Here is a 24,438-nt window from a genome sequence, read left to right on the forward strand (position 1 = left end):
CGCGCCCGGGCCGGCCCGGCGCGCACCGCGGCAGAGGAGGAGCCGCGCCGGGGCCAGGGCAGCCGCGCCGGGCACGGCCCGAGCCGCCCGAACGGCCCCGACAGCTGCCGCGGGGGCCGCCGGGGAGCGGCCGAGCGGGGTGAGGCGGCGCCGCACGGCGTCCTGTGAGGAGGGAAGGAGGGAAGGGAAATAGAGGGAAGGGAAGGGAAGGGAAGGGGAGGGGAGCTGCGTTTGTTGGCAGCAGCCCAGGTGCTTTGCGGGCCACCGGGCTGTCCTCTCGGAGGGAGTGAGGCAGGAGCTGTCGCCCCTCAGCCCCCCGTGAGAGGCTCCTTCAGAGCCCGGTGCTGCCCGCGCCTCAGGACGGAGCCGGTCCCGGGCTGCCCTGCTCGGGTCTGGGATCTGGAACCGCCTCGCTGGGAGCTCCGGGTGAAGCTTTCCACAGCTGCCCTGAGCTTCCTGGTGGTGAGCGCTGTTTGTGTGGAGGGGCTGCTGCGGGGTGTCACTGTAATTCCTCCATCCTCGGGAGGGAGCGAAGACACAGCCTGGACTGCCTTAGACAGTCACAGCTTCGGCTGGGTTGGAAAAACCCTCCAAGCCCACCGAGTCCAAGCTGTGCCCGATCCACACCGTGACACCAGCCCAGAGCACTGAGTGCCACGTCCAGGCCTTCCTGGGACACCTGCAGGGATGGGGACTCCAACACTGCCCTGGGCAGCTCCTGCCAATGTCCGACGGTCTTAAAACTTGGTAATACCACTCAGTGTTGAAGGATGGTCGTTTTTGTTTGTTTGGTGTCTCCGGGGAGATGTAATTGCTGTCCTTTCTGCTCTGGCGTCCCCTTAGATGTGAATGATTAATTAACCCTATTGAGATCTGCTGTGACTCTGTAATGAGAAAAAGACTATTATAAAGTATATTTCTCTATGCAGTTAAAACTTATTTTTATCTCATCTGGATCTAAAAACTTAAAACAAGTAATAAAGACAACACACTCTTTTCACAGGATTTGAAGATGTCTAAAAAGAAGCTGAAGAAACTATCTGGAAAGGAAGTCTCTTTGGATGGCCAGGATGACAAAGTAGGAGCAGAAATATTATTACTTTTATATCTTAATTCAACCTCCTGCATTCAAGAGAACATTAATTGCTTAGCAGCCTTGTGGTAGAAGGATGAATCCAATTTAAAGACAGAGTCTTAACAGCAGGAGGGTTGAGTTGGGCAGATAAATGTGTTTTTCTTCAGAGGCTGTGAGTAGTATGGGTATCAGAAAATAAGAACATTTTCATTTTAGTGTATCTTTCAGTTTGAGGAAATTTGGTTTAATACTGGTGCTGAAACCAGTGCTCTTTTCTTGGACTGTTCTGTACCTTGGATCATATATCTTAATTTTCTGATTAACCACAAGTTCACAGCATTTTGGTGAGTGACTCTCAAACATTTCCTTCTAGCCACTGAGACATAAATTAATGCCCAAAATTCTTAGCATATTCTAGTACATACTTGTATCTAGTGAGTCAGCTTTCACTGAATCATGTGTAAAATGCAGGTGCTACAGGAGTTGTCACCTTTTGGTCATACTTGTGTGTAGCTTCCTATTGGTTTTTATTGTTTGTGTCCAACTTCTGACAAGTTACTTACTTTCAGAAGTGCCGTGCATAGTTGATAAATCAGTAGTTTAATAAATCCACACTTAAATTTGCTGCATTTTTTTCCTGTTGGAGTTTGCAAGGAATATGTATAAAGTAAGAGAGCTTTTACCTGTCTTCTCAAAAAATTTTTGCAACTGTTAATAAATAAGCATGATTATGGCCTTATAAACTGAATTATTCATGTTAGAAGCTTTCTGATCATAGAGAAAACATTGTTTAAAGTCAGATGTTTGTAACTCTTATTTCTTGCCCTGATTTCCTTACTATTATCCAATTTGTCTTTTAAAAATAACTTATCCTAACATACTTATTGTTTTGGGTAATACAAAGGGTAAACACTTGCCTTAAAACCTCATGCTGTAGCTTATTGCCATTGCTAGTGCCTCACCAGTTTGAAGAATACAGCTTTAACAGCAAAAAGATGAGGAAATCTCTAACAGGAGCAAGTGTCCTGCAGTGTAATCCCAGCATGGTTGGGAGGTGTCTTATACCCCAAACTGATCGTGCTGGGAGGAGGAGAACAGTAAGAAAATTTGCTTTTGATGATTAAATTAAATGAAAACATTTGAAAAAAGGAGGGGGTAGGTTGAAAAGAAATATTTAAAATGTAATGAAAACTCATGGTTGCCAGGGAATAGGCCTTGAAGAGAGAAATGAGCTGCTAGAAATGAGTTTATTATCACCAGAAGTTGTCCCAGCAACATCATGAGCTCCACCTACCCCAAGGGAGCTCCTTCAGTGCATTCCAGCTGCTGTGGACAGCAGGGAGGGGTGCATGTGACCCCAGGGGGGAGCCTTTGGAATTGTCTGTTATTCTGTTTGTTCTTTTGCATTGCTGGTATTGGTCCTGCAGCTCCAGAACCAGCCACAGGCAGAATTTCTCAGAACTGCCTTAATTTAGGACTCCCCTGGTTTCTGAAAGCCTTTGATTTTTGGATTAAGTGCTCCCTAGTGTGGGAGTAAACCAGCCAAGGCCTCTCTAGGTAGGAAAAATCACTGCAGCAGTGACCTGGTGGCCTCACTGAGTCAGCAGGCCCCAGTTATTGAAGGAGTGAATTATTTGTGGAAGGATGAACAGTCTGGAGTTTCCTTACCCAAAATAATCCATGTGTTACCATTCTCTGTTGTAACTTCCTACACCTTGCTGTGGTTTGGGGAAAACTGAGTCATATAACCCTGAGATGTATAAAAACCACATGTGGACACATGGTTTTACCTGAGTGAGTTCCTGTGAATTGATCATGGTAGGAATGTTACTATGTCAGGTCTGTAGTTGTCACTGCTGTAGTGGACCCTGTTGAATCACTTTGTAAGCATTAAAGTGCTTCATGATTAAATCATGGAGTGCTGCTAAACCCTTTGCACCCTTATCTTTACATGCACATCCTTGGCACCCTTTGACCTTAGTGTTTCTCTAAGCAGCCAAACCACCCAGTTTTGACATTGTCTTATGAAGGCTTTTTTCAACTGCAGTTTCCTCTGTAAGCTCCTGAATTTTTTTTTCAGAACTCTGATGACCCAAGATCTTACAAGCACACTGCAAAAGAAGAAACAGAACTTCAAAGGTAAATTCTCAATCTGTCATTAAATAGAACTACTTAAAAATATGACAATCACAGACCATTTAATGCTGAAGACTTTTTTTCAACTTCACCAAATAAAATATGGTGTTTTAACCAGTCTTTCTTTGGATATTTTAAACTCAGTATACTCAGTAAATATAATTACTGAGTATTTTCTCTGCTCTTATAAGAAAGTTTCCTAATAATTTTTCATATAATTCATGCTTTCTGTAGAATGGTATTATATTCCCCTCCATTGTTCCCTTTCCAAGTTCCCCAGTCAGTGCAGGATAAACAGTTTGAAAGCTGTGTGTGCTTTGGCACTGTGTGACCAAGCTGACCTTTTAGGTAACACACCTCCTTTATCACTGAACTGCTGTTAAAACTTATCTGTGTGATAAGAAGAAACTGGACTGTGTAGGGTGTCTCTCAAACCAGCAGTGAATGCAGAAAAAGCTTTTTCTCCCTTTTCTGAAAGCTAAAATGGCCGTACAGTGGAGAAAGATAAATCCAAAAAATGACATATCAAACTATTTTGAAGGACAACTGTTGCTTCAAGTTCATATTTAGGAATATGATGCTCATAAATGTTTAGCTCTGTCCCAATCAAATGCAGGTGCCTTTTTTGTTGCTCTTTTCCATTAACTGAGCTAAATTACATTACTTTCTTGATCATGTTTCTGTAGGTCCAAACCAGAGAAAGATGGGCATGAGAAGAAGAAACACCGAAGTTCTCGTGCTTTTCACGATGCAGATGGAAGATCCAAGGAAAAATCTCCAAAGAGAAGCAAAACCCCAGATGGTTCTTCAATTCATACTGAAAGGCAGAAGAAAATAGTGATCCAGTTTAAAGCCAAAGAAATCAAACATGGCAAAACCACCCGCACTCCTGATGTGGTGACTGCCAGCAAGGAAAGAAGTCGCTTTGATGGAAGAGAAGGTAAAAGGCTCTGGCACAGCTTTGAACTTCAGAGGGACAAGGCACTGAAGAAAAAGAGAGAGAAAGCTGAACTCTGTAAACTCAAGCTAAAAGCAGAAGAAGCTTTGATAGAAAAGTTTAAGTCCTCTGTGTATGAGGTACCACATAAAAAGGCAGAGGGCTCAAAAAAGCGAAGTGAAGATGTCAGAATACCCAAAAAGCCACCTGACAGCTCTTCAGGAACTGGGCATGGTGACAGACCTGCCAGTAAAGAGCCAAGTGCAATATCTAGCTTCTGGGAAGAAGAGGAGGAGGAAGAAGAATATAAGGACTTTGCTGAGAAAAAGAGGCACACGAGTAAACACAGATCATCACACTCCTCATCTGAAACTCCACCACGACGGGACTCTCGAAAACGCAAGAAACACAGCCCTGGTTCTCCTAAAGCTCCTGAGCACTCAGGAACTAAAGAAGGAGACTTGGAAGCCACAGCATTGTGTTTTAAGCAGGTAATTAGAACCCTGTTCTTTGTATTATGTAGATGTTTCAGGATGGTTTCTTAATGGCAGATTAATATGAGTAGACTGTCTTCTTACAGAATCCGGCCAGGTTTCATAGCTAACTAGGTGGATTTTTCTGATCCTAATGTAAACTTTGTTTTCATGTTCCTCAGCTAAATGTTAAACAGACCAGAAGAGTAAAGGTCTTGGATGTTGGGACTGTGTCTGCACAGATGCTTCCATGGCTTTGCTTTGCTGCTGGGGGTGTGGAATACTTTAGTTTAGGTATAAATCAGCTGATTTTTTGTTTTGAGCTGATATGGTTATTTCATTTTTTGAATGAATAAACTGAAGCAATGAAAACTTGCTGCCAGAGAGCATTGCTAGCGGAATGATGCCTGGAGAGCTTGGGGTGGATGTGGGACTAAACTGGTATGTGTGCTGCAGAACTTCCCTTTTATCTGTGACAGGTTTGTTTCTAAGCTCAGGTTGTGGTGCAGAGCCAAACACAAGGTGGATCTTAGCATGGGGTTTTTTTGCTGTTCTTCTGGTGAAAATGCCCAGCAACTTTGGAGATTCCAGTTTGGGTTACAGTAGCATGAGCATTTTGTGTGTATGCTAAGAGTTATTACATGCAAAGCTGGGGAGTCATTGAGGTTGGAAGGCACCTCTGGAGACCATCCAGTCCAGCCCCCTTGCTCAAGCCAGAGCTCGTTGCCCAGGACAATGGATAGATTCTCTACAACCTCTCTAGGCAGCCTGGTCAAGCACCTTCAGTGTAAAAAAAGGTGGGGGGTTAATGTTCAGAAGGAATTTGCTGTGTAATCCAGTCATTTATTTAAAAGAAAGCCATGCATATAAGCCATATTAAAATGATACTGGTAGATGCTAATAATTGTAGTTTATGTTCCCTATTCCCTTGGGAGTACCCAGTGTTCTCTAAAAAGCTCTCTAAGACATGTGTTGTTCTTCTGTTTCTGCATGTTTCTAGAATGTTGAGGACCCCTGCACATCTGACTCCTACCAAGGAGGTGAGGTCAGAAAGCTTGTGCCTGTCCTACAGGTGAGTGAGGGACTTGTTTAACACTGTAGGGCTGTATTCCGATACTCCTGACGTGGAGATCCCTTTTACCCTCAGTATTCCTTGATATTTTGTGACGTTGGTAGGGTGTGTGTTTGTGGTATTTTTAATTCTCCCTACAGAGCTCTGAAGACTTTCCACCCCTTCAAGACAGTCAGAATACAGAAACAGACCAAGAGGTTGGTAATGCTTTCATTTAACACTTCTGTGTTGTCTTAAAGACCAAGGGCACTGAGGTTGTGTAATTGGACAATTCCATGACCTTTCCTAGTATTTGGCATTGTTGACTCATGATCTACACTCAAATGTGGAGCATTTATTTAAAAAACTAAGCAAACTTGCTGAAGTGTTGCTAATCAGGAACTTTCTGAGATAAAGAGTGTCTTTCTGTTACCATGTGCAACAAAAGGGCCTTCATAGTTGCTCGCATGCTCCAGCTATCTCATGTTTCATCCTCTAACTTTTTAAGAAGTGCCTGTTAGGAAACTTGCAGTTTGTGTAGCAAAAAAATGCAGCAAAGTTTTTGAATACCATGTAGAAAGGTCATAAATCTTTCTAGGCCATATTTTGGATGTCTTTACTGGAGAATATGTAGAAGTTCTCATGGATTTACATTTCCTGTACTGACTTAAAAATTTTCAGACATCATTTTGAGGCAATTTTAACAGCTTTAATGAGAAGGTGTCTTTTTGGGGAATAATTATGAAGTGATTCCTTCCAATGGATTGCACACATGCTCATTTTCTCACTGTAGATGCAGATAGTTGAAGACTTGCACGTTGCTCGTGTGGAGAAGAGGATGGCCCTGTCTGTAGTACAGACCTGTGGAGAGCTTACAAGCATGGAGACAGATCTTCCAGAACAGGATTTAAATACTTCTGCTGGTATGTCATGATTGGATCTGCTTTGCTCTCTAGCTGCAACAAATAATTACAGTTATTGATGGTCTGAGTAGTGAGCACACAACTGATTATTTCTGCTGTTTTCTCTTTTTTCTCTTCTTTTCCCCCTAGGGGCTTTTAGTTCTGGTCTGAACATCCTAGTGGTGATTGACACAAATATAATGATTAGTCACCTTGAGTTTGTGAGATCCCTGAAATCCGAGGATATACCAGGTATGTAAATATGTTTTGATAAGTGAGACATTGTAAGAAAAACAGATACTGTAAGAGCTTCAGGATACCTGAAGGAAACCAAGCCCTGGGCTCCTTAAAAAGGCAGCAGGTTTCATGCTGAGGCAGAAGGCACACGCTTGAGATCCTGGTTCTGTGAACCCAAACAAGCTGCATCTGAAGGAAACCTCTGCTGTGGAAGCAGAACCTACTGTGCTTACAGCCCATGTACCTGCAGAGAATTATGGCAGATGTTCCCAGGAATATGCTTGAATTCTTAGCAGTAAATAAGTCTTAACCCTTTCTAAAAACATAATTTAAGCATTTAACCCCTTACTAGTAATAACTCTTATTTTCTCGTCTCCTTTTAGCATTTCTTTTTCTAAAAATACAAAACAATCTAAAGAGTGTTAGGCAGTCATTCAGTGCTTTGTTTCTGTCTTGGTAAAGGTGGCAGGACTGAGCAATTTCTCAGGAATTCAGAGTGCAGACCCTGCCTTTAATATTTGCCTCTAATATTCTGGAAAGCTGTTGGTCATTTCATGTTTGCAGGATTGGGATCGTGCATGTCAGTTCTTGGTAGGCACATCTGGAATTTGTCAGAATGCCTAGGGTGCTTTGATGCTTTCAGCTGATGAATACACTTATTCCAGGCACCTGGAAAATACCTTTCCTTAGGGCCTGAGAGTGATTCTCAGGAGTGTGTCAGACTGTATTTCTTCTCCCAGGTTAGGAATGCTGCTGTCTTATGTACGCTGAGATGCCTTTTTAGAATACTGCAACTCGCAGTGTCTGGTCCTGCTCCAGACCCACTATGTTGAGAAGGCTACCAATTCCCAGCCTATTTATTGTAAATCAGATGGTTGTTAATGCATTTTTTCAAAATTCTGTTCTCATTATGTGAATTAGAAAGAAAACAGTTGAAGTATTTGTCATGGGGAGACCAACAGAACAGTTGTTAAACTTCAGATTTACCCCTGTATTTCATATAAAAGCTTTAAAGTTCAGCCCATACTTACCTACAAATAAAACCATGGTCCAGTAGCCACACTTTCTGTTCCTGGTTTAGGAGTGCTGGTTGATAATGAACATAAGCCCTTGCTGCTTTCTTTTGCTGCTTGTTTTGGCACAGTGACTGCTGTGGTCACTCGGGTGTGTACAGCCTGGTATTCCAGCTGCTGTTTCACCTTGCTGCAACATCTTACATTGGGTCTGTGCCAAGATAATTGGTGCAAATATGTGTTATTAATGTTGTCAAAGTATTCTGCTGATTAAAATTGTGTCTCCCTTTTGTTTGCCGGGTACTGTCACTTTTCTGTGTAATCCGTGTAGTGCCAGATTGAGGTTAGATTAGAAAGAGGGATGTCAGCCTTTTCCAGCTTTTTTTCAAATGCTAGATTCTCTTGAGCAAGGACTATGAAAACTACTGGCAAAAAGGTGTGAACTTGTATAAATATGATGCTTCAATTGTTCTCTGTAAGTTCTCTGTATTGTGTTGCTCCTGCAAATACCATTGTTTATTGGTGGTGGTTTTTTTCCTTCCAGGAGTTGACAGACTTGCATTAATTATTCCCTGGGTCGTCCTACAAGAGCTGGACAATTTGAAGAAGGGGAAGATGTTGCAGCATGTTCGGGACAAAGCTATCCCTGCAGTGCAGTTCATCTACAAGTGTCTCAAGAACCAGGATTCCAAACTGTGGGGGCAATCCATGCAGCTGGCTTCTCAAAAAATGTGTAATACATGTGCAATCCATTTGTGCTGGGTACTTCATCCTTGCACTTCACCTAGTGGCAACCTTAGAATTCTGAGTTTATTGGACACTTCTTCACTCTGCTGTTTGCTAATTAACATGAGCTAATTTCTTACAGCAGCCTTCACAGTGTATCCAAGGCTGTGGCATGTAAATGTCTCCACTGTCTATTGTTTTACCATTTATTTCACCAGTTGTTTCTCACTTTCACCTTACACTTGTGTCCTTGTGTGGGGAGTGTTAAATGTACAAAGAGCACCACGAGTGCAGTGAGGTGTTTGTGAGGCTGAGTTGTGCCCACATCCCTCAGCTGTGTCTGCCCTGCCTTTGCAGATGGGCTGAGTGATGAGAACAATGACGACCGTGTCCTACAGTGCTGCCTGCAGTACCAGAAGCTCTTCCCACAAGCTCTTGTTGTCCTCTGCACGTGAGTTCCTGGCTGCCTTTAACTCTCCTGCCACACTGCTTTCAAATCAGGGCTTAAAGAAAGAGCACTTTCTGAAGTAAGCTCTTGGAAGGGCAATCACCCTCTTAAAAGCTTGAGTAGAAGGATATAATAAACCCCTGCAATTGGAGATGGAATCACCTTCATGAGCTTGAGGCCTGAAATAGAATTCAGCTTACTCAATACTCAATTTTAAAACTTGTTAAAGCATAGGTTTCTCAGATTTTATTCTGGTTTCTCATAAAAAATATTTCTGAAGTTACAAAATAGAAAAGAGTATGTGAATTAAGGATTGAGATCCAGTTAGAGACTTCATCCCTGTTCCCAGCCAGGCAAGCAGAAGTAAGGAAGGGGTTAATCTTAGAAGGAGAGATGCTGGGGATGGATGTGCTGCTGTTCCTGTTTGTGAGGATAGCAGCTGACCTCTGGGTATTGATTCTGAATTTGATAGAAGCAGGTGAAGCCAGCTCAAAGGACTAATGCTCCTTGGCTCTACTTGCTGTGGTCTTGGCTAGAACCAGTTCCTGCACAGTTCAGTGACTGGGATTAAAACTCTGGGCACCATTTGGATTGTTGAAGTTGACGCAGGTGGCTGCTGAAAATGCCATTTCAGTCACAGTGTTCATGGGGTCATGATGGTGATTTTAGGTTTCGCTGATCAAAAAACAGGAGATGACTTCAGAACTGGTTTTCATCCAAAAATCCCTTTATCTTCTACCAATATAAGCAATGGAAATTTTTGAGAAAGTACTGGGATGCAAGTTTGTCCTGGATTTTTAAAGTAGTTCTGCTGGAACAGAACCTCAGAGTGGCATCTGGGATAAAGATTTGACCAGCAGAATAGTTAAAAAGGGTCTCAACGAGGAGAATTAACTGTAGCCATCAAATAAGATAGTACTGTCTTAGAATTATTGCCTGGTTTGCTTTCTGAGATCATAGCAACTAAGCATCACTGCTGAAATCACTGCTGTAGTCATTATAGCTATTGTTTTCTTAAACCTAGATCCTGAAACACTTCTCAGTATGTTTCTCATTTTTACTTAATTTTCTGGCTTAAATTTTTGAACTGCTTCTAATTGCTTGAGAAAGAGAACTTTGTCTATATAATGAAGTTCACAAAATAAGTTTCCCAAATACAGTGGGCTGCTTTTATTCCTTGTTTAACAACAATTAATTATTTTCTAGGGATGATAAAAATCTGTGTAATAAAGCCATTGTGAGTGAGGTCAAGGCATTCTGCAAAGCTGATCTGGTCACTGCTCTGCAGAATGTTAATGCAAGCAGGCCCCAGAACTCTGAGGAGCTGCAGCAGCCAAAGCAGGGTGAGTCTGTGGAATATGGTGGGTTGTGAGTTTGTAAAAATCAGTGGGGTAGAGGATGAACAGTTGCTGCTGTACCTTTAGTTTTCCTATGCTTTGAATCCTTAGGAATGTTTTTTGTTTGGGGAAGGTTTTTTTCAAAGGTATTCTGAAAGTTCGAGATGTTAATTAAGCCATCTCTCTCAGAGTTCTAGGAAATTCAAATATGACATGTTTTTATTTTATAGAAAAAAGCACTGCATTAGTTTCCTGTGTTTAGAGTGATTTAAAAGAACTTTTTGGGACTGAAGGAGGTTTGTTTCATTTTTCAAAGATACCGGTACAGCTTAGAGATCCTCTTGTGCTTGCTGATAACCCTGCTGCCTGTATATGATCTGAGTTATTTAAGGAAAAAAGAAATGTGGAGTAAGATCACTAATGAGTAATACTCTGGGGACATTAACCTTCTTGGTTAGTAGCTCGTAATTAAAAATGCACACAGTACAAGTGGGTATAACTAGAAATAATTGAAACTTAATTAGGTGAAGCACATCTGCCTTATAAACCAAAGTGCAGTTTGTCTTTGTTTATGGGGATAAGTTCTTCATGTGCCATCAACATGAGTTAGATGTAAACCCAGTTTCAATAAATGCCTTTTGTGCCATTGGTTTGACAGATACAGAGTTTGGGAAGACAAGAGGTGATGCTGGCTTTACTGCACAATTCCCAAATGTGCTTCCAGACCTTGAGAAGAACTTAGGAGAAGCTTTGTCTTGTATTTTGGAGACTGAAATGAAACTTGCATTTGGAAACCTGTGGATGGAGGTGGTTTCTTACCTAATTTTGCTTGATATTTTGATTATTGAAAGGTTTGAATGTCCTAGATATTTTATTGCTATTAATACCTGTGCCAAGCCAAACCCACGTCATCCAGGTTCCTGATATCATTGACAGGGAACAGCTCAGTGTTCACTTCTAATATTTCATTTTATAGCAAGATTATCCTGTTTGATCACTAGTATGCAACACGTGCAGTATTTTAACAGCATTTTAATAATACAGTAACAGGGCTGCTGGTTTCTCAGTGTAAAGGTTCAGAGTGCTTTTTATTAGTGGCATTAAAATTCTATTTCAGTTTTTCTACTCAAGTAAAACCCTGCCCTGTAAGTATATCCTGCAAGAAATCATTCCAACATGTTCTGTATAGTATCAGGGCATTTGTTGCAGGCATTTCTTCCCCACCAGAACAGATGTGCATAAAACTTCACAGCTAAATTGATTCCAGTGCAGATGCAGACTGACAAGGGTACTAATGAGAACCTCTAAACATGCTTGCAGAAGTATGGTTTGCAGAAGATAAGTACCCATGTACAAGGCACTTTCAAATTGTCCATGCTTTACCTTAGATTCCATTTTATTGCTGGTGGGGCTTGTTAAAAGTTTAAATTTATTGCATATAGGCCTCTGTGGTTTTAAAAATCCCCCAAAATCGTGGGGTGACTGTTGTTTCCCAAGCTGCCCTGATTAGCTGCTAAACTTTCAATCACTTCTCTATTCACTTAGTCAATTTCTTTAAGCATATCTTCAAACACTGGTTTCACTTGATAGTAGTGAATTCTCAGGTTTTTTGCAATACACGTATTTTGCGTCATCTATAAATAGTCATAGTGTTTATTTTTATTTTGTAACAGTACTGGAAAACTAAAGGCATATTTACTGTTGTTCTTTTTGTTCTTGTTACTGTTTGTTAGTTTTATGCACAACTAACTGTTGGTTAGTTTTGTGCACAACTAACTCATGAGATCAGTTTTGACATAAATCAAAAGTCTGAAGAGTTTTTGAGGCAAGGGGAACCACAAATCATGAGACTGATTGTGCATTTCTTCTGATGAGCATCACTGTTTAACCCATGGTGCTGCTGAATCAAATCTTTATTAATAGATAAACTTGTCTAAATCCAGACATGGTCTTATTTTGGAGGAACCACTGAATTTCTCCTTCAGCAGTCACAAATCATCACATTCTTGAAGAACAGAGCAGTTGTGGGATGTATAGCAATATGTCTAAATGAAAACCAGCCTTTGAATTTATAACATACTCTCTTCCAGATCCTGTATTTGAAGCCACCATGGACCTTAGCAAACCTGCTGAAATGTTATAAAAAACACTGGATGGCTGTTTTTGGTTATGTGGTGCCAAGGAGTTTACTTTCAACCATTGAATGTCTTTCTAAACACCTTTATGCAGGTAACAGTCCCTGAGAAAGTTAATTGTAAACTTGTAAAAAGCCTCCATGTTCTGGTTTGAGTTATGGAACTGACTGTGTGTATTAATGATCTCCTAAGTCTGAATTATTTTTAAAAAGCAAATAATCCTTTTCCCTCCTTTGCCCCCATGTTATGTATGACCAAATGATCTGCATTTACCAAAAAAATTATGGAGGAGCAAAGGATATTTAATGTGATGTGTGAGGGCAGGGAGGTTTGTTTTAAAAAGAAGCCAACTAAAATAAAACTTCCACAAACCTTCCATTCGTTTAAAGATGTCTTTGAGCATATGATTTTGACAGACAGAGCTGGTGAACTCCCCTGGAGGGTGCTGGGCACTGCCCAGGCTCCCTAGGGAATGGGCACAGACCCAAGGCTGCCAGATCCCCAGGAGTGTTAGGACAAAGCTCCCAGGGATCCAGAGTGGCATTGTTGGGGTGTCTGTGCAGGGTCAGGGGTTGGACTCTGTGATCCCTGTGGTCTCTTCCCACTCAGGATATCCTGGGATTTCTTGGTTATCTACCTCTTGGGGATATTCTGCTGTTCTGCAGAATTATTTTAGATATGCCAGTTGATCCTTGTGCAAGATCCCAGGATAAATTTGGTTAGGGAGTGAGCAATCTCATGCATGTTGTACCTCATGCTTTTGAGATTGTTGTACCTGATGCTTTTGACCCATTTTCCTAGGCTTTTCAAGTGCTTCTGTTAATCTAGGTATTTGGGTATTAAATTTTCCTGCCAAGACTGTTAAATCCTAACTTGTTTTTTTCCTCCCTCTTACATTAATGTCTAAACATCAGATAAACCATTTGACTCCTCAACAGTGCGTGTCCTACTCCAGGAATCCAAAAAATTGCTCCATGCTTTCAGCTGCAGGTCAGACTACAACGGTGTCCTGCCCCAGGCTTATGCTGAAGTGGCAAAACTGTGTGAGACCCTCGGGGGGGTAAGGGCAGCTTTGGTGTTTGTCCACCTCACCCCATCCTCAAGTTGTTGCATGTTCCAAACCTGGCTTAGATTTCTTAATTATTCCCATCATTTCCACTGATTGCTCCAGGAAATGTTGCTGGGGTGTTTTCATAATGAAGAGACCCTGACTTTAACTTTTATTTTCATGCAGTGAATATCTGCTGATACATTTTTTCCCTAATATAAATGTGTTAGTATCTGAAGGGTGACTGAAAACCATTATTTTGTCTTAGTTTTCTATTGCATTTGTATCTGATGGGCCTTATAGGTTAAACTTGCTGTTTCTCCTTCTGGGAGACATGGGTCCCATACTGCTGTTCTTAAATGTGTTATTTCAGCTTTCATTGTCTTTGTAGCTAAAAAAGGGATTCCATTGTTTGTGGTGGTTGTGCTGGCCCCTTTTGTGTTCTCAGAAGTTGGTCTTCCATCCCAGCTCAGCTCTTGAGTTGCTGTGGAGGAGATTCCAACTATCTTGGTTTATGGTTACTGTCAGTTCTGTATGTAATGATGTAAAAACTGGAGTCATGAGCATGGATGAAATATTTGGATTTATGGGAAAGAAGATAGGTCAGAACAGCTGTAAAGAGTTGTTGGTGTCTTTGGAAAAGGATGAAAGGGAGAGAAAGGTCAGTAGTCACCTCTGCTGGGACTTCTGTGCAATGCAGTCAGCCCTGAACCTGATGTTCTGTGTCATGAGAATCAGTCTCTGTCTGAAAACTTGTCAGAAAGGAAATTCCACCCTGTCAGGGTGGTGAGGCCCTGGCACAGGGTGCCCAGAGAAGCTGTGGCTGCCCCTGGAACCCTGGCAGTGTCCAAGGCCAGGTTGGACAGGGTTTGGAGCAACCTGGGCTACTGGAAGGTGTCCCTGCCCATGGCAGGGGTGGCACTGGATGGGCTTTAAGGTCCCTTCCAGCCCAAACTATCAAGAGAGGCTTTGGATGCAGAGAATGTAACCAAGGTGACTCAGAGTTCAGCCTTGATTTTTTGAGCATTACTTAAAAAAAGATCTGTAGAAGTGTGTAGATTCTGGTTTTCTGAAGTTAGGAAGCAAATACATTGATTATTTGTTTGCTGAACTGTTTTATAAGGTGAGGGCAGACAGTGAGCAGGATTTATCAGAAGACATCATGGTTCTTTCAGAAAATGCTGCGTGTGAAAAAATGGAAGCCACGATGCCCAGTCTGCAAAGCACTGAGGAAAAAGAGCTACAGCCCAGCTTTCATGTGGCTCAGGAAAACAGGCACCAGGAAATCTGGTCAGTCCTGGAAGGTGTTTGGAACACCATGAACTTGTACAGGTACAGCTTGCTAAAGGGGCTCAGAACTAATACATAACCTTAGATAACTTTCAAACTATCACACTTTAGAAACTTAGCTTTTTTTTTACCCTGTAATTAATCTAAATTGAATCTCAAAAAAAAGAAAGTTAAACGAAAGTTGGGAGCATGCAAATTGTTGTGTCAATCAGAGCTTTTTTATTAACTGCTTTTCTATCCTTTATTTCTTTTGAATCTCAGTATTGAGCTGTTCCAGAAGCTGGACCCCAGTGCAGTGACCATGGCTGGCAAGGCCTCGTTTGAGGAGGCTTTTTTGGGCCTGCAGAAGCTGTTGGCAGCAGTGAAGGACATCCGAGAGGGCATTGGCAGGTGAGCACTGCAGCTGGGCACAAAGTGTGTGACAGGCACCTGAAGTCACAAAAGTCTGAAATATTTCAGCACCAAACCACTCTTTATTCTGTGTGTTCAGTGGCATGATTTGCAGTAAAAATCCTGCTGTCAAGGCTGCCTTGAACCATTGGTAGCAAAAGATCGTGGAAGTGTTGCAGACATGGAGATCTCTTGCAGGCAATTGCCTGTGATGTCTGGGATTTGTTTTCCAGTGTTTGGCCAGCAAGTTGCCTCTGCCAGGTGTAACTGGAGTATTAATGATTATGAGTATTACATCAGTTTTGATGGCAGGGACTTTGAATAATTCAGGGCATTTGTGTTTCAAATGTGAGGCCCACTCAGATGGGGGCAAAGTTCCAGTTGAGTGAAGGCTGTAAAGTTGTGGGGCTTTGCTGTTCCCAGTTCTAGTGCTCTTCATGACAGCCATAACAGCAAGAATCAGCTGCATTCTCTCTTTAGGCTGGGTAATATTCCTTCTGTCTTCATAGAAACACAGAATCCCAGGGAGGGACCTCAATGCCCATCCAGTGCCACCCCTGCCATGGGCAGGGACACCTTCCACCAGCCCAGGTTGCTCCAAGCCCTGTCCAGCCTGGCCTTTGACACTTCAGAGGCAGCCACAGCTTCTCTGGGCACCCTGTGCCAGGGCCTCCCCACCCTCACAGGGAACAATTCTTCCCCAGTATCCCATCTAACCCTGCCCTCTGGAAGGGGGAGCCCCATCCCTCCACTGTCTTTTTTTGCAGCACAAAAAACTGGAAGTTTCAGGAAGAATAAGGAATCTCCTGTGTCGTCTTGGCTTAGTCCTTTTTTTCATGGCAGTGAAATATAGATCTATTCAAAGAATTACAGTCTCTCTTTCAAATATAAATGATCAAAATATTATAAAATCAGAAGCAGAAAAATATGGGTAGAAAAGAGAGCTTGAACAGCTGAGTGCTGATGGATTCAATTTATTGCTGGGGTTTTTTTTCCCCTCTATGGAAACTGTTTCAATAATGTAGGTTACTGCTAAACTTTGCTCTCTTCAGTCTGATGCTAAAGTTTTTGCAACAGATCCTGTGGTACCAGTTTATAAATGTGGTGGATGAGATTAAATGGGAATATGGAGTATTCAGAATGGTTATTTTTATGTTGCAGAGGTGTTTCATTTAAAACTGTTGGTTTTCTTTGTGGGAGAATTTTGTAAAAATAAAAACTCCTAGTAATAAATAAAAATACACAGGCTGACTGTTGGAATGGAGTCGTTTTCCTGGACACTTTGGAAATGCATGCTCTTATGTGCAGGTTTGCAGTAGGTGGCATTGTGGAGCAGCAAATGGGGAGAACTTGCACCAAGCATTTGCTGCGTTGGCCTTGAGTGGAAGGATTTAAGGGAGTTTGAGAGTTCTGAGGAGCTTTTCCAAAGAGCCAGGAGCCAGGTTAATGTCTCAATGCAGTTTTATGACTATTGCAAAGTATTAAAGCAAAAATTCAGAAATTTTCATAGAATCAGAATGGTTTGGGTTGGAAGGGGCCTTAAAGCTCATCTGTGAATAAAATAGGGGTTTAGATTAGCTGATGTTTGCCCTCAGCTGAATAGAAATTGTGATTCTAAGCTTCTATATGCAGTCTTAGGGAACTGGACATTGTCTTCATGTTTCCTGCCAGGTTTCTTTTAGATAACAAACCCTTGTTCATAGGAAAGAAAGAAAATTCACTCTTGGGTGAATTGATGCAGTTATTTCAAGTTGGATTTTTTTCTTTTAATCTCTTGGCTAAAGAAGTATTTTTTTGTTCATATGCCAACTTGAAAATCACTCACATCTTATAGCATATACACTTAGATACAGGCCTCCTAAATATTTATACTAATATGCTGTCACCTTTAAAATATTTGTCTGTTACTGACTGCATAAGGAGCCTGAGTTCTGCTTTTCTAATATTTTATCTAAATTGAATTTCTCTCACAGACCCAGTGGTTTAGAAAAACATGGTTTAGTCCAGGACTCTATAAACATTTGTAAATTAAAAGTGTAATTTCTTAAGATTTCAGTAGTGCAGGAGAGTGTTACTATATCAGAACTGATCAATGAATTGAAATAATTTAGAAACAATTCTGCAGTGTTACTAGTTTTAGTACAGAATCCCTCAGATGCAGAGAAACTGTGTCCTCTTTTATTTTTTCAGCTGGCCAGTGGAGGAATTAAGGTCTCTTCTCCTTGGTGTCTCAATAGAGAATTGTCTTCATTCCCTTAGGCTCTGGTGTCAGTTAATAATTTCTGCCATAAAGTCCCAATAAAGTCTCTAAATTAAGAGCTCTGCCTTTAATCTTCTCTGCACACAGTCTCTTTTTTAGAAGTAAAATGGAGATTAGCTCCCTGTTGAAAAAGTATCAGACATTCCAATCACTACTTGTTTGATCTTTATGGTTTTATGCATTTAGGTGAAACCTGAAACTGAACTTACCTGCAGCTTTCTCTGCTGCCAGGCCCAAATTGAAATGTTGTGTTGTGCCAATTTTAGTGACAGCTGTAAGAAACAAAGCTCAAATAGAGCTGGAGGTGGGCAGTGCTCCCCAAGGGTGCCTTTAGAGCAATCTGAAAAGCAGACAGGTTTCAAACATGGGGCTGTAAAAGCCATGGTGCTTGGAGCCTGCAGAGCCAGGGGTGCCAGCAGGGGCTGACAGCTGAGATATTTTATCTATTTCTTATCCATTTCTATTTATTGTTGTATCTTACACCTTGTGCTTGGCATCAGATGAGTGACAGGACAGGGGATAAACATTGGGAGTTTTTTGGGAAGCACTTGAGATGAAATCATCAAGTATGACTGTATCCTCCCTCCCACCCCCAAGACAACATTTAACCCCCAGTTGGTGGCAGGTATTCATAGTAATCTCTAGGGTCTTCCTATGACATTCCCTTCTTTACCTCAATATTTCTAGAAACCTGTGTAGAACCACCCTGGAGTTCTTAGGTTGTAGCTGAAGTGCAGAGTGGGGGGTGTTGTAGTGTGGCTCTGCAAGGCTGTGCTGATGGAAAGTCCAAGTGATTCCATGGATTTCCACCTTCTGCTTTTGAACCAGTGTGGAGAGAGCAGCAGCAGCAGTGGTTGGTGTTGTAGTGCTGAGGTTCACATGGCTGCTTAGAACAGTTGGATGTAGAAGCCCTTTTCCTTCATGGATTACTGATTTACAGACAGCTCTCTAGACATAGTTCTGTAGCTGAGGCAGACATTTTATCACTGAGAAACTTCCATGGAAACGAGGGCAACTTGATTTATGGAGGCTGAGTCAATGCTCATACAGACAGTATGAGATTTCCCAGTGCTTCCCATTTCCTTAAAATGTCCATTTTCCATAGCACAGGGGGTGGCTACAGGTGATGAAAGGAAAATGAAGTGATTGAAAAGCAGTAGGGAGCTGTGAAATCATTACTCTGCAGACAGGAATGTGTCAGTTTTGTACAGAAGAATATATTCCCAGACTGGAACTGGTATTGCATTCCCTGTTTAGCTGCAGATAGTACCAGGCTGTTTTGTGAATACTGACCTGTTGGCAATCTGTGAGAGGAGTTATGGTGCAGGCTCTTCCTCAGCAGCTTCCCAGGGCTCTGTATGGAGTGAGGGCTCCCCCATCAAAACAACAAATCTCTTACATTTGGAGCTGCTATATAAAACTGGGAGCCAAATGTCAGACTTCTCATTCCACAGTACAAACCCAGAAACCATTGCCATCATCCAAACAAAGGCCATAAAATGAGGTGCAGGATTTAACATTAGGTTACTTGGATGATTAATTACACAGTTTGGGTTTTTTTCCCCAAAGAGCTGGAGGCACAGTAGGTTTGTCCATACATCTGAGGTCTTGCAGAGATACACTTGTGTTCCCTCCATCCTTCCTCTGCAGAGCTCCCATGGCCAGATTTTCCACTGGCAGCTCTGTCACTTATCCATGTGTGTCCTTGGCACAGCAGGAAGAACGGGAATGGACAGATTTTGCCCCAGCATTTTGTGATGGCCTTGGGGTGAGATTATTCATAACACCTTAGCTTTTATGTTGTGTCCACTTGTGCATCCAGGCTGATGGCAGCAGTCAGACAGGTTCTGCCTGGACTGGAGGGAATGATTCCATGAGGAATCAGCCTCTCCCAGGCTCAGGATGCTGTGCTCCTGCTGCTGCAGGTGCTGGGTGTGATAGGCAGGGCTGGATAGCCTGGAGCTGCTGGGGGTGGCAGTGGGGGCTGCTGGGGGTGGCAGTGGGAGCTGCTGTGGCAATGGGAGCTGCTGTGCAGTTGCAGCTGCCAGGATTCCCAGTGTTTCCATGGAGGGTTGCTGGCAGCTTCTCCCTGCTGGGGTTTTCCGCTGTCAAAGCCAATTGTCGCTGAGGTGCCCGGAGAAGGTTCTGAGGTGTTTTTGGGCAGAGCAGCCAGCTGGTTCCCTTCCTGACTTGTAGTTGGCAGGTTTAAGGCAAACATTTTGGGTACTGCTTCTTAGGAAGTGGGGAGAAGAATGCATGACTAATTTTTTGTGATAATTCTTATGAAAAATGATGAGAAAAAGCAGTGACACTCTGCTTTTAGAGGGGACTTGACAATAAATCCTGGGCTGTGTCATGGTCTTCCAGCCTGCTTCAAACACAGGCTCCTTTAACTGGTATTTTTAAACTTACTCTGTTACTTTCCTGGTTTGTTTCAATTCCTAATTAATTCATTTATAAATGAAGCTTACAGCTTGCAAGAGGAGGGAGAGAATTTGGGCACTTTCCCATGGGAAAGTAAATAGAGCTTTCCCCAAAAGATTTTCTTTTTCCAAGTCCAGTCATTATCTTAATCATGATTTAACTATGTGAGACTTAAAAATCCAGAATTTTCTCAGTATTTCTTAATATATATAAATTGTTACTTTTGTTTTAATTTTATGTTGATTTTAAGGTACACACTTTGCAGCATTTAGGAGGGTTCTGCTTTTCCTGATGAATTCAAATGAAGGTACACTGAGGTGGAACTGAATTGTATCTGCCTGAATAGATGAGATAATTAATTTTGTTAAAAACCAACATCTTTACTGGATTGGCTTTGGAGCCTTGTGGAAAAGGTTGTCCATCAAGGTGCTTCATTAAAGCCACCTCTCTTCAGCTGCTACTTCCCACTGGCCCTTGGCTGAATTAGGTGGGAATTGGTGCTTATTAGAAGTAACAAAAATAGGAAGTGAGTTGTAGCCTTTGGGCTGCACGTGGGAATCTGGAGGGAATGAGTTGAAGCTGGGAATGTTGTGGATGAGCCCATGGGCCTCACTGGTGGGCACCAAGGGGCTTTCAGTTAGTGCTGGGTTTCCTCCCTCATTCAGAAATGGCTCACAAAAACATGGAGGGAATTCTTAATTAGAAAAAGCCTCCAGAGAAGTTCTCACAGAAATAATAAGCTCTTTAATTCTGTCAGAATAGTGGAATGGAGAATTCTTTAAAGTTCATAATTTCCTTTTTGTTTGAGTAATTTTTTTTCCTGTTAAGATTTCTGACTTATTTTTTTAACTCTTTCATACACTCCTTTTCTACTTGCTTTAAAGCATCCCCAAACCTTTCTTTTTCAGAATTTTAACCCCAACCAGCAGTTTCCAAGATATTTGGACCCTCTATAGCTTCCTCAGAAGACATGAGGTATGACATTTTCTTTGGTGTTTGATCACTTCACTTACAGCTTTTATTTCAAGAAGCTCTGAGGTCATGTCTCATCACTGTATTTCCATTAAGAATTTTGATTCTTTGCTCTTATTTATTAGTTGTTGAACATAAAGATAAATTTTGGTTGGATTTCAACAGGTGTTTGAATTGTTCATGGGATTTGCTGACTGCTCATTTGGTGTGAATGACTTGCTGTTGAGAGTAAAAAAGCCTCAAAATCAATGTTTTTAGTAGAATATTTCTGTTTAATATGTTATATATTTCAGGCTTGCAGTGCTCTGCTGTGCAGGGAAATGTATTTGGGGTTTAGGCATTCACATATATTTTTGGAATTGATGCAAGTCAGAGCTTATTTCATTTAAGATACACACATAGATCTATATATATGTATATGTAAATGTAAATAAAACTATAGGGTAACTTAAGAGGGGAGGAAGAATTCTTGAAGGTCTTTTAGATTTGTGCAGAAGTGGTTAGAAAATGGAGCTGGAATTAGTAATATTAGATTTAATTACAAGATACAGGATGACTTTTTTAATGTACTGTCTCAACTTGAGAGCCTGTTAGGGAATACATGAGCTGTGTCTGCTATTCCTACTGTATAATTGTAGAAGACATGTGATACTTGATAAATGACTATATTAATTCTTTGTTTTAGATCAATAACAGTCTGAAATTCACTGCTGAGGAGCTGTATGAGTGTGTTTCACAGGAGCTCTACAGGTGAGCCAGTTACTCCCATTGGGGGAGTTGAGGCAGCTTTTTAACCTGTATTAACCAAGATACCAGTGAGGAATCATCTGGGTCAATAAAAATCCCCCTTTGTAGGAATAGTGTAGAGAAAATAAATGGAGGATTTTAAAAATTCCCTTTTTAATTTTAATGCCCGATTAACACAGAGCTGGAGAGGACAGAACTTGGACTTCAGGCATCAGTGCCTGCATGGAGATTTTCAGTGTTGGAGGTGAGGTATTGAGCCCTCTCTCCTCTGCCAGTGGTTTCTGGCTCATTTCTTAAAGAATTTGTGTTACTGAAGGTTTGTGAATCCAGGCTCTGGGAGGTTTCTAAAATGCCATCATGAATTTTTAGTAATTCTGAGCTGGCTAATAAAGGACAGGTAACTGGATTTTGCTGTTGTGTGGATATGAATGAGCTGTCACTGGCCAGGATTAGCTGAGTGAAAGGCTGGAGGGTGAATTACTCTGAAAAGCTTCCCTTTGCCTGGATTCGTTCTGGGTCCCTGAATCTTCTGTGAAGTTCAATTTGCAGATTGCAAGATCAGGAGACAAGAGTTATTCAGGGAGGGAGACATTCAATATTTGTATCAGTAATAAAAAGTAGTTTAAAAGCTTCACTTCCACAGGTTGATGGCTCTAGACCTGTGTTGATACAGGCATAAAGAAAACAGTGTGTGGAAATTTGTGCTCAGCAGAGTAAAACAGGTGCTTTGGAGACTTTTCCTGGCAGTCCTCAGGCTGTGCTTGGGGAACTCTGTGATTGGGGTTTTCTTCCCTTTTTGAGGATCAGCTTTTAAATGGTCTTTTGAGAAAGGTTTCCAAACGATTCTAAGTTAGGGCATGTTTGTATGTGATCAGGTTGAGATTACTCTTTTGAAAGGGTCTAAGTTGTAAGGGGGTGTATCCAGATCCTTCTTTTGAGTGTGAGTACCAGGCTATGTCAGTGCGTGAAGGATGGTTGAACTGAACCTTCCAGAATCCCAGATCTCTGCACAAGGTAGATGTCAGTCTTCTGACAATTGTTCCCCTTTACCTGCCCTAGAAGAGAACAGGAGCCCTGCCTGTGGCAGCTGTGGGTTGGCTGTTGCACGGAGCTCATGTGAAATCCTCTGATGCAGCAGCTGTAGTGCAAAAGTCACTGCTGCTGCTTGAGTTTGATGGAAACGTCCTTGAAAATGTAAGGAGTATTTGTAAAGATTCGTGTTCTGCTGTGTCCTGCTAACCTTTCTCTCCTGTCTCCCAGGGAGAGGCTGGAAGTGGGCTGCTGCCAGCTGGCACAGCTGGAGCAGACGCTGGAGCAGTGCCAGGCGTCCGTGCACAGGGAGGCCGAGAGCCGGGGCTGGCTCTGACCCGGGCTCAGCCGCGTCAGCTCCGCCTCCTCAAGGGGAGGAGAGGAAAAGGGAAGTGCTGGAGGAGCCAAAACCCTGCCGGCTTTTCTTCTCGAAGCTGCTGGTTTGGGTTGGAGTTGAAGGGAAAAGTTTCACGTGGACATTAAATGTTGGGATTTCTGCTGAGAATTCTATTCAGTACTAGAATGTTCTGTCTTGAGTGAGGGTGCTGCTGGAGAGCCAGGAGAAGCAGGGCTGGCTTGGGATGCAGCAGCTGTGCTGTGCTGCTCTGAGCATCCAGCGTTCCTGTGAGGAGCTGAGCTGTTAATGGTTGTATAGGAAAACCCCTCTGTTTGTTTTGCTGGTAGTTTACAAGTCACAAGTGAGAGAAAGGAATCTGTTGTGTGACCCGAGGGTAGGAAGTAGCTGAGTGCAAGGCCGGGAATGAAGGACTGACCCACAGACGCACCGTGTGTGTCCTGTGCAGTGAAGGCTTCAGAGAGGATGTGGAATGGGCAAAGGAGCAGACTGATGCCTGTTTTTCCCTAAAGACAAAACAGACCCCCACCCTCACACAAGTGTTTGTCCCACACCCCTTTTCAGAGGAAAAGGGCTTTTCTCCTTTGTTTAAGCAGGCATTTTATATTCATACAGTGGAAAGCAGCTAGCAGTGCTCTTGGGGAAACTCCTCATCCTGCTCTTGCCATATCCTTCTGGAAGGTGGGCCTGGGTCCTCCCTGCTCTCCGGGTGACATCCCTCTGTGGCTGCACTGCTGGCTGCTTTCCAGAACTGCTTTAAGTCCATGAAACTTTCCAAAAGCCATTTTCTAAGGCCTTTAACGCTACCTCTTCTTGTATGTATTTGTACAGAGATGAGCTGACTGGCAAAGTTCTGAAGTGTCTATTTTGATATTAACTTTTGGATGTATTTGTAAATTCTTGATTGTAAAAATGTAATTTATTGTTACATAAACCAGTGGTTAATTCTGAGTGGCTCTGCCCAGTCCCTGTGGATTCAAGTGCAGCACAGTGCTGCCCAGGACCCCGTGCCAGGGAGTGGGGTGGAATTCCTGTTGGAGCACAGTGACTGTGCAGGGCTGTTCCTATGGGGGTTCTCCAGCCCTGGGAGTGGGGTGGGAATGTTGGCCCAAAGGTGCAGCAGATGCTGGCTGTGCTCTGTGGGCAGCTGGCTGGGAAAGGCTCTTGTGGAGGATAAGTCTTCTATTTCCCACTCTCTTTCTGGCTCTCCCTGCTCAGCTGGACCAGCTTCACCAGCCTGCAGGGCCAGTGAAGTTCCTGGGTCTGGTGAGTTTTCCCACTGCCATGGGAAGCTGGAGCAACCAGCTCCTGTCCCACTGCACAGGACCTGGCCTAGCACCAGTGTGGCTCATCCCTAAAGCTGCCCAGGTGAAGGAGTAGCTCCAGGTGCAGCTTTGAACCCCTGTTGTGCATTTGCAAGTTTGTGTGGCCCCTGTCCCCCCAGCCTGCACAG

General features: G+C 42.5%; 1 protein-coding gene across 6 annotated transcripts; it reads left to right on the forward strand.

Moving 5' to 3' along the window:
• The first annotated feature begins 19 nt into the window (after window positions 1-19).
• On the forward strand, window positions 20-23,936 carry SWT1 (SWT1 RNA endoribonuclease homolog). Of its 6 annotated transcripts, none has more exons than XM_084211774.1 (19): window positions 20-139; window positions 1,004-1,078; window positions 3,156-3,214; window positions 3,898-4,639; window positions 5,622-5,693; window positions 5,834-5,890; window positions 6,466-6,595; window positions 6,725-6,826; window positions 8,369-8,557; window positions 8,908-9,001; window positions 10,205-10,341; window positions 10,994-11,142; window positions 12,426-12,564; window positions 13,385-13,530; window positions 14,642-14,808; window positions 15,070-15,198; window positions 20,791-20,857; window positions 21,540-21,604; window positions 22,862-23,936. In XM_084211774.1, exons 2-19 carry the CDS (start codon window positions 1,013-1,015, stop codon window positions 22,965-22,967), a joined length of 2,616 nt encoding a protein of 871 aa, XP_084067900.1. In that variant the 5' UTR covers window positions 20-139; window positions 1,004-1,012; the 3' UTR covers window positions 22,968-23,936. The 6 variants fall into 6 exon arrangements, 5 of the variants coding, with proteins under 5 accessions (XP_084067900.1, XP_084067899.1, XP_084067898.1 ...); XM_084211773.1 differs by having other exon boundaries at window positions 21-139; window positions 13,409-13,530; window positions 14,642-14,850; XM_084211772.1 differs by having other exon boundaries at window positions 22-139; window positions 14,642-14,850.
• The last annotated feature ends 502 nt before the right edge of the window (window positions 23,937-24,438 follow it).

Source organism: Fringilla coelebs (genome assembly GCF_963513975.1).
Source record: "Fringilla coelebs genome assembly, chromosome: 9".
In the NCBI taxonomy this organism is placed as follows: Eukaryota; Metazoa; Chordata; class Aves; order Passeriformes; family Fringillidae; genus Fringilla; species Fringilla coelebs.

What these genes read in the sequence shown, in the direction of transcription:
- SWT1 (XM_084211772.1), top strand. Translation starts at nt 1,013, where the DNA reads ATGTCTAAAAAGAAGCTGAAGAAACTATCTGGAAAGGAAGTCTCTTTG. An exon ending in GCTCTTGTTGTCCTCTGCAC is followed by an intron (nt 9,002 to 10,204) that starts GTGAGTTCCTGG and finishes ATTATTTTCTAG; the next exon opens with GGATGATAAAAATCTGTGTA. An exon ending in GCTTCCTCAGAAGACATGAG is followed by an intron (nt 20,858 to 21,539) that starts GTATGACATTTT and finishes TCTTTGTTTTAG; the next exon opens with ATCAATAACAGTCTGAAATT.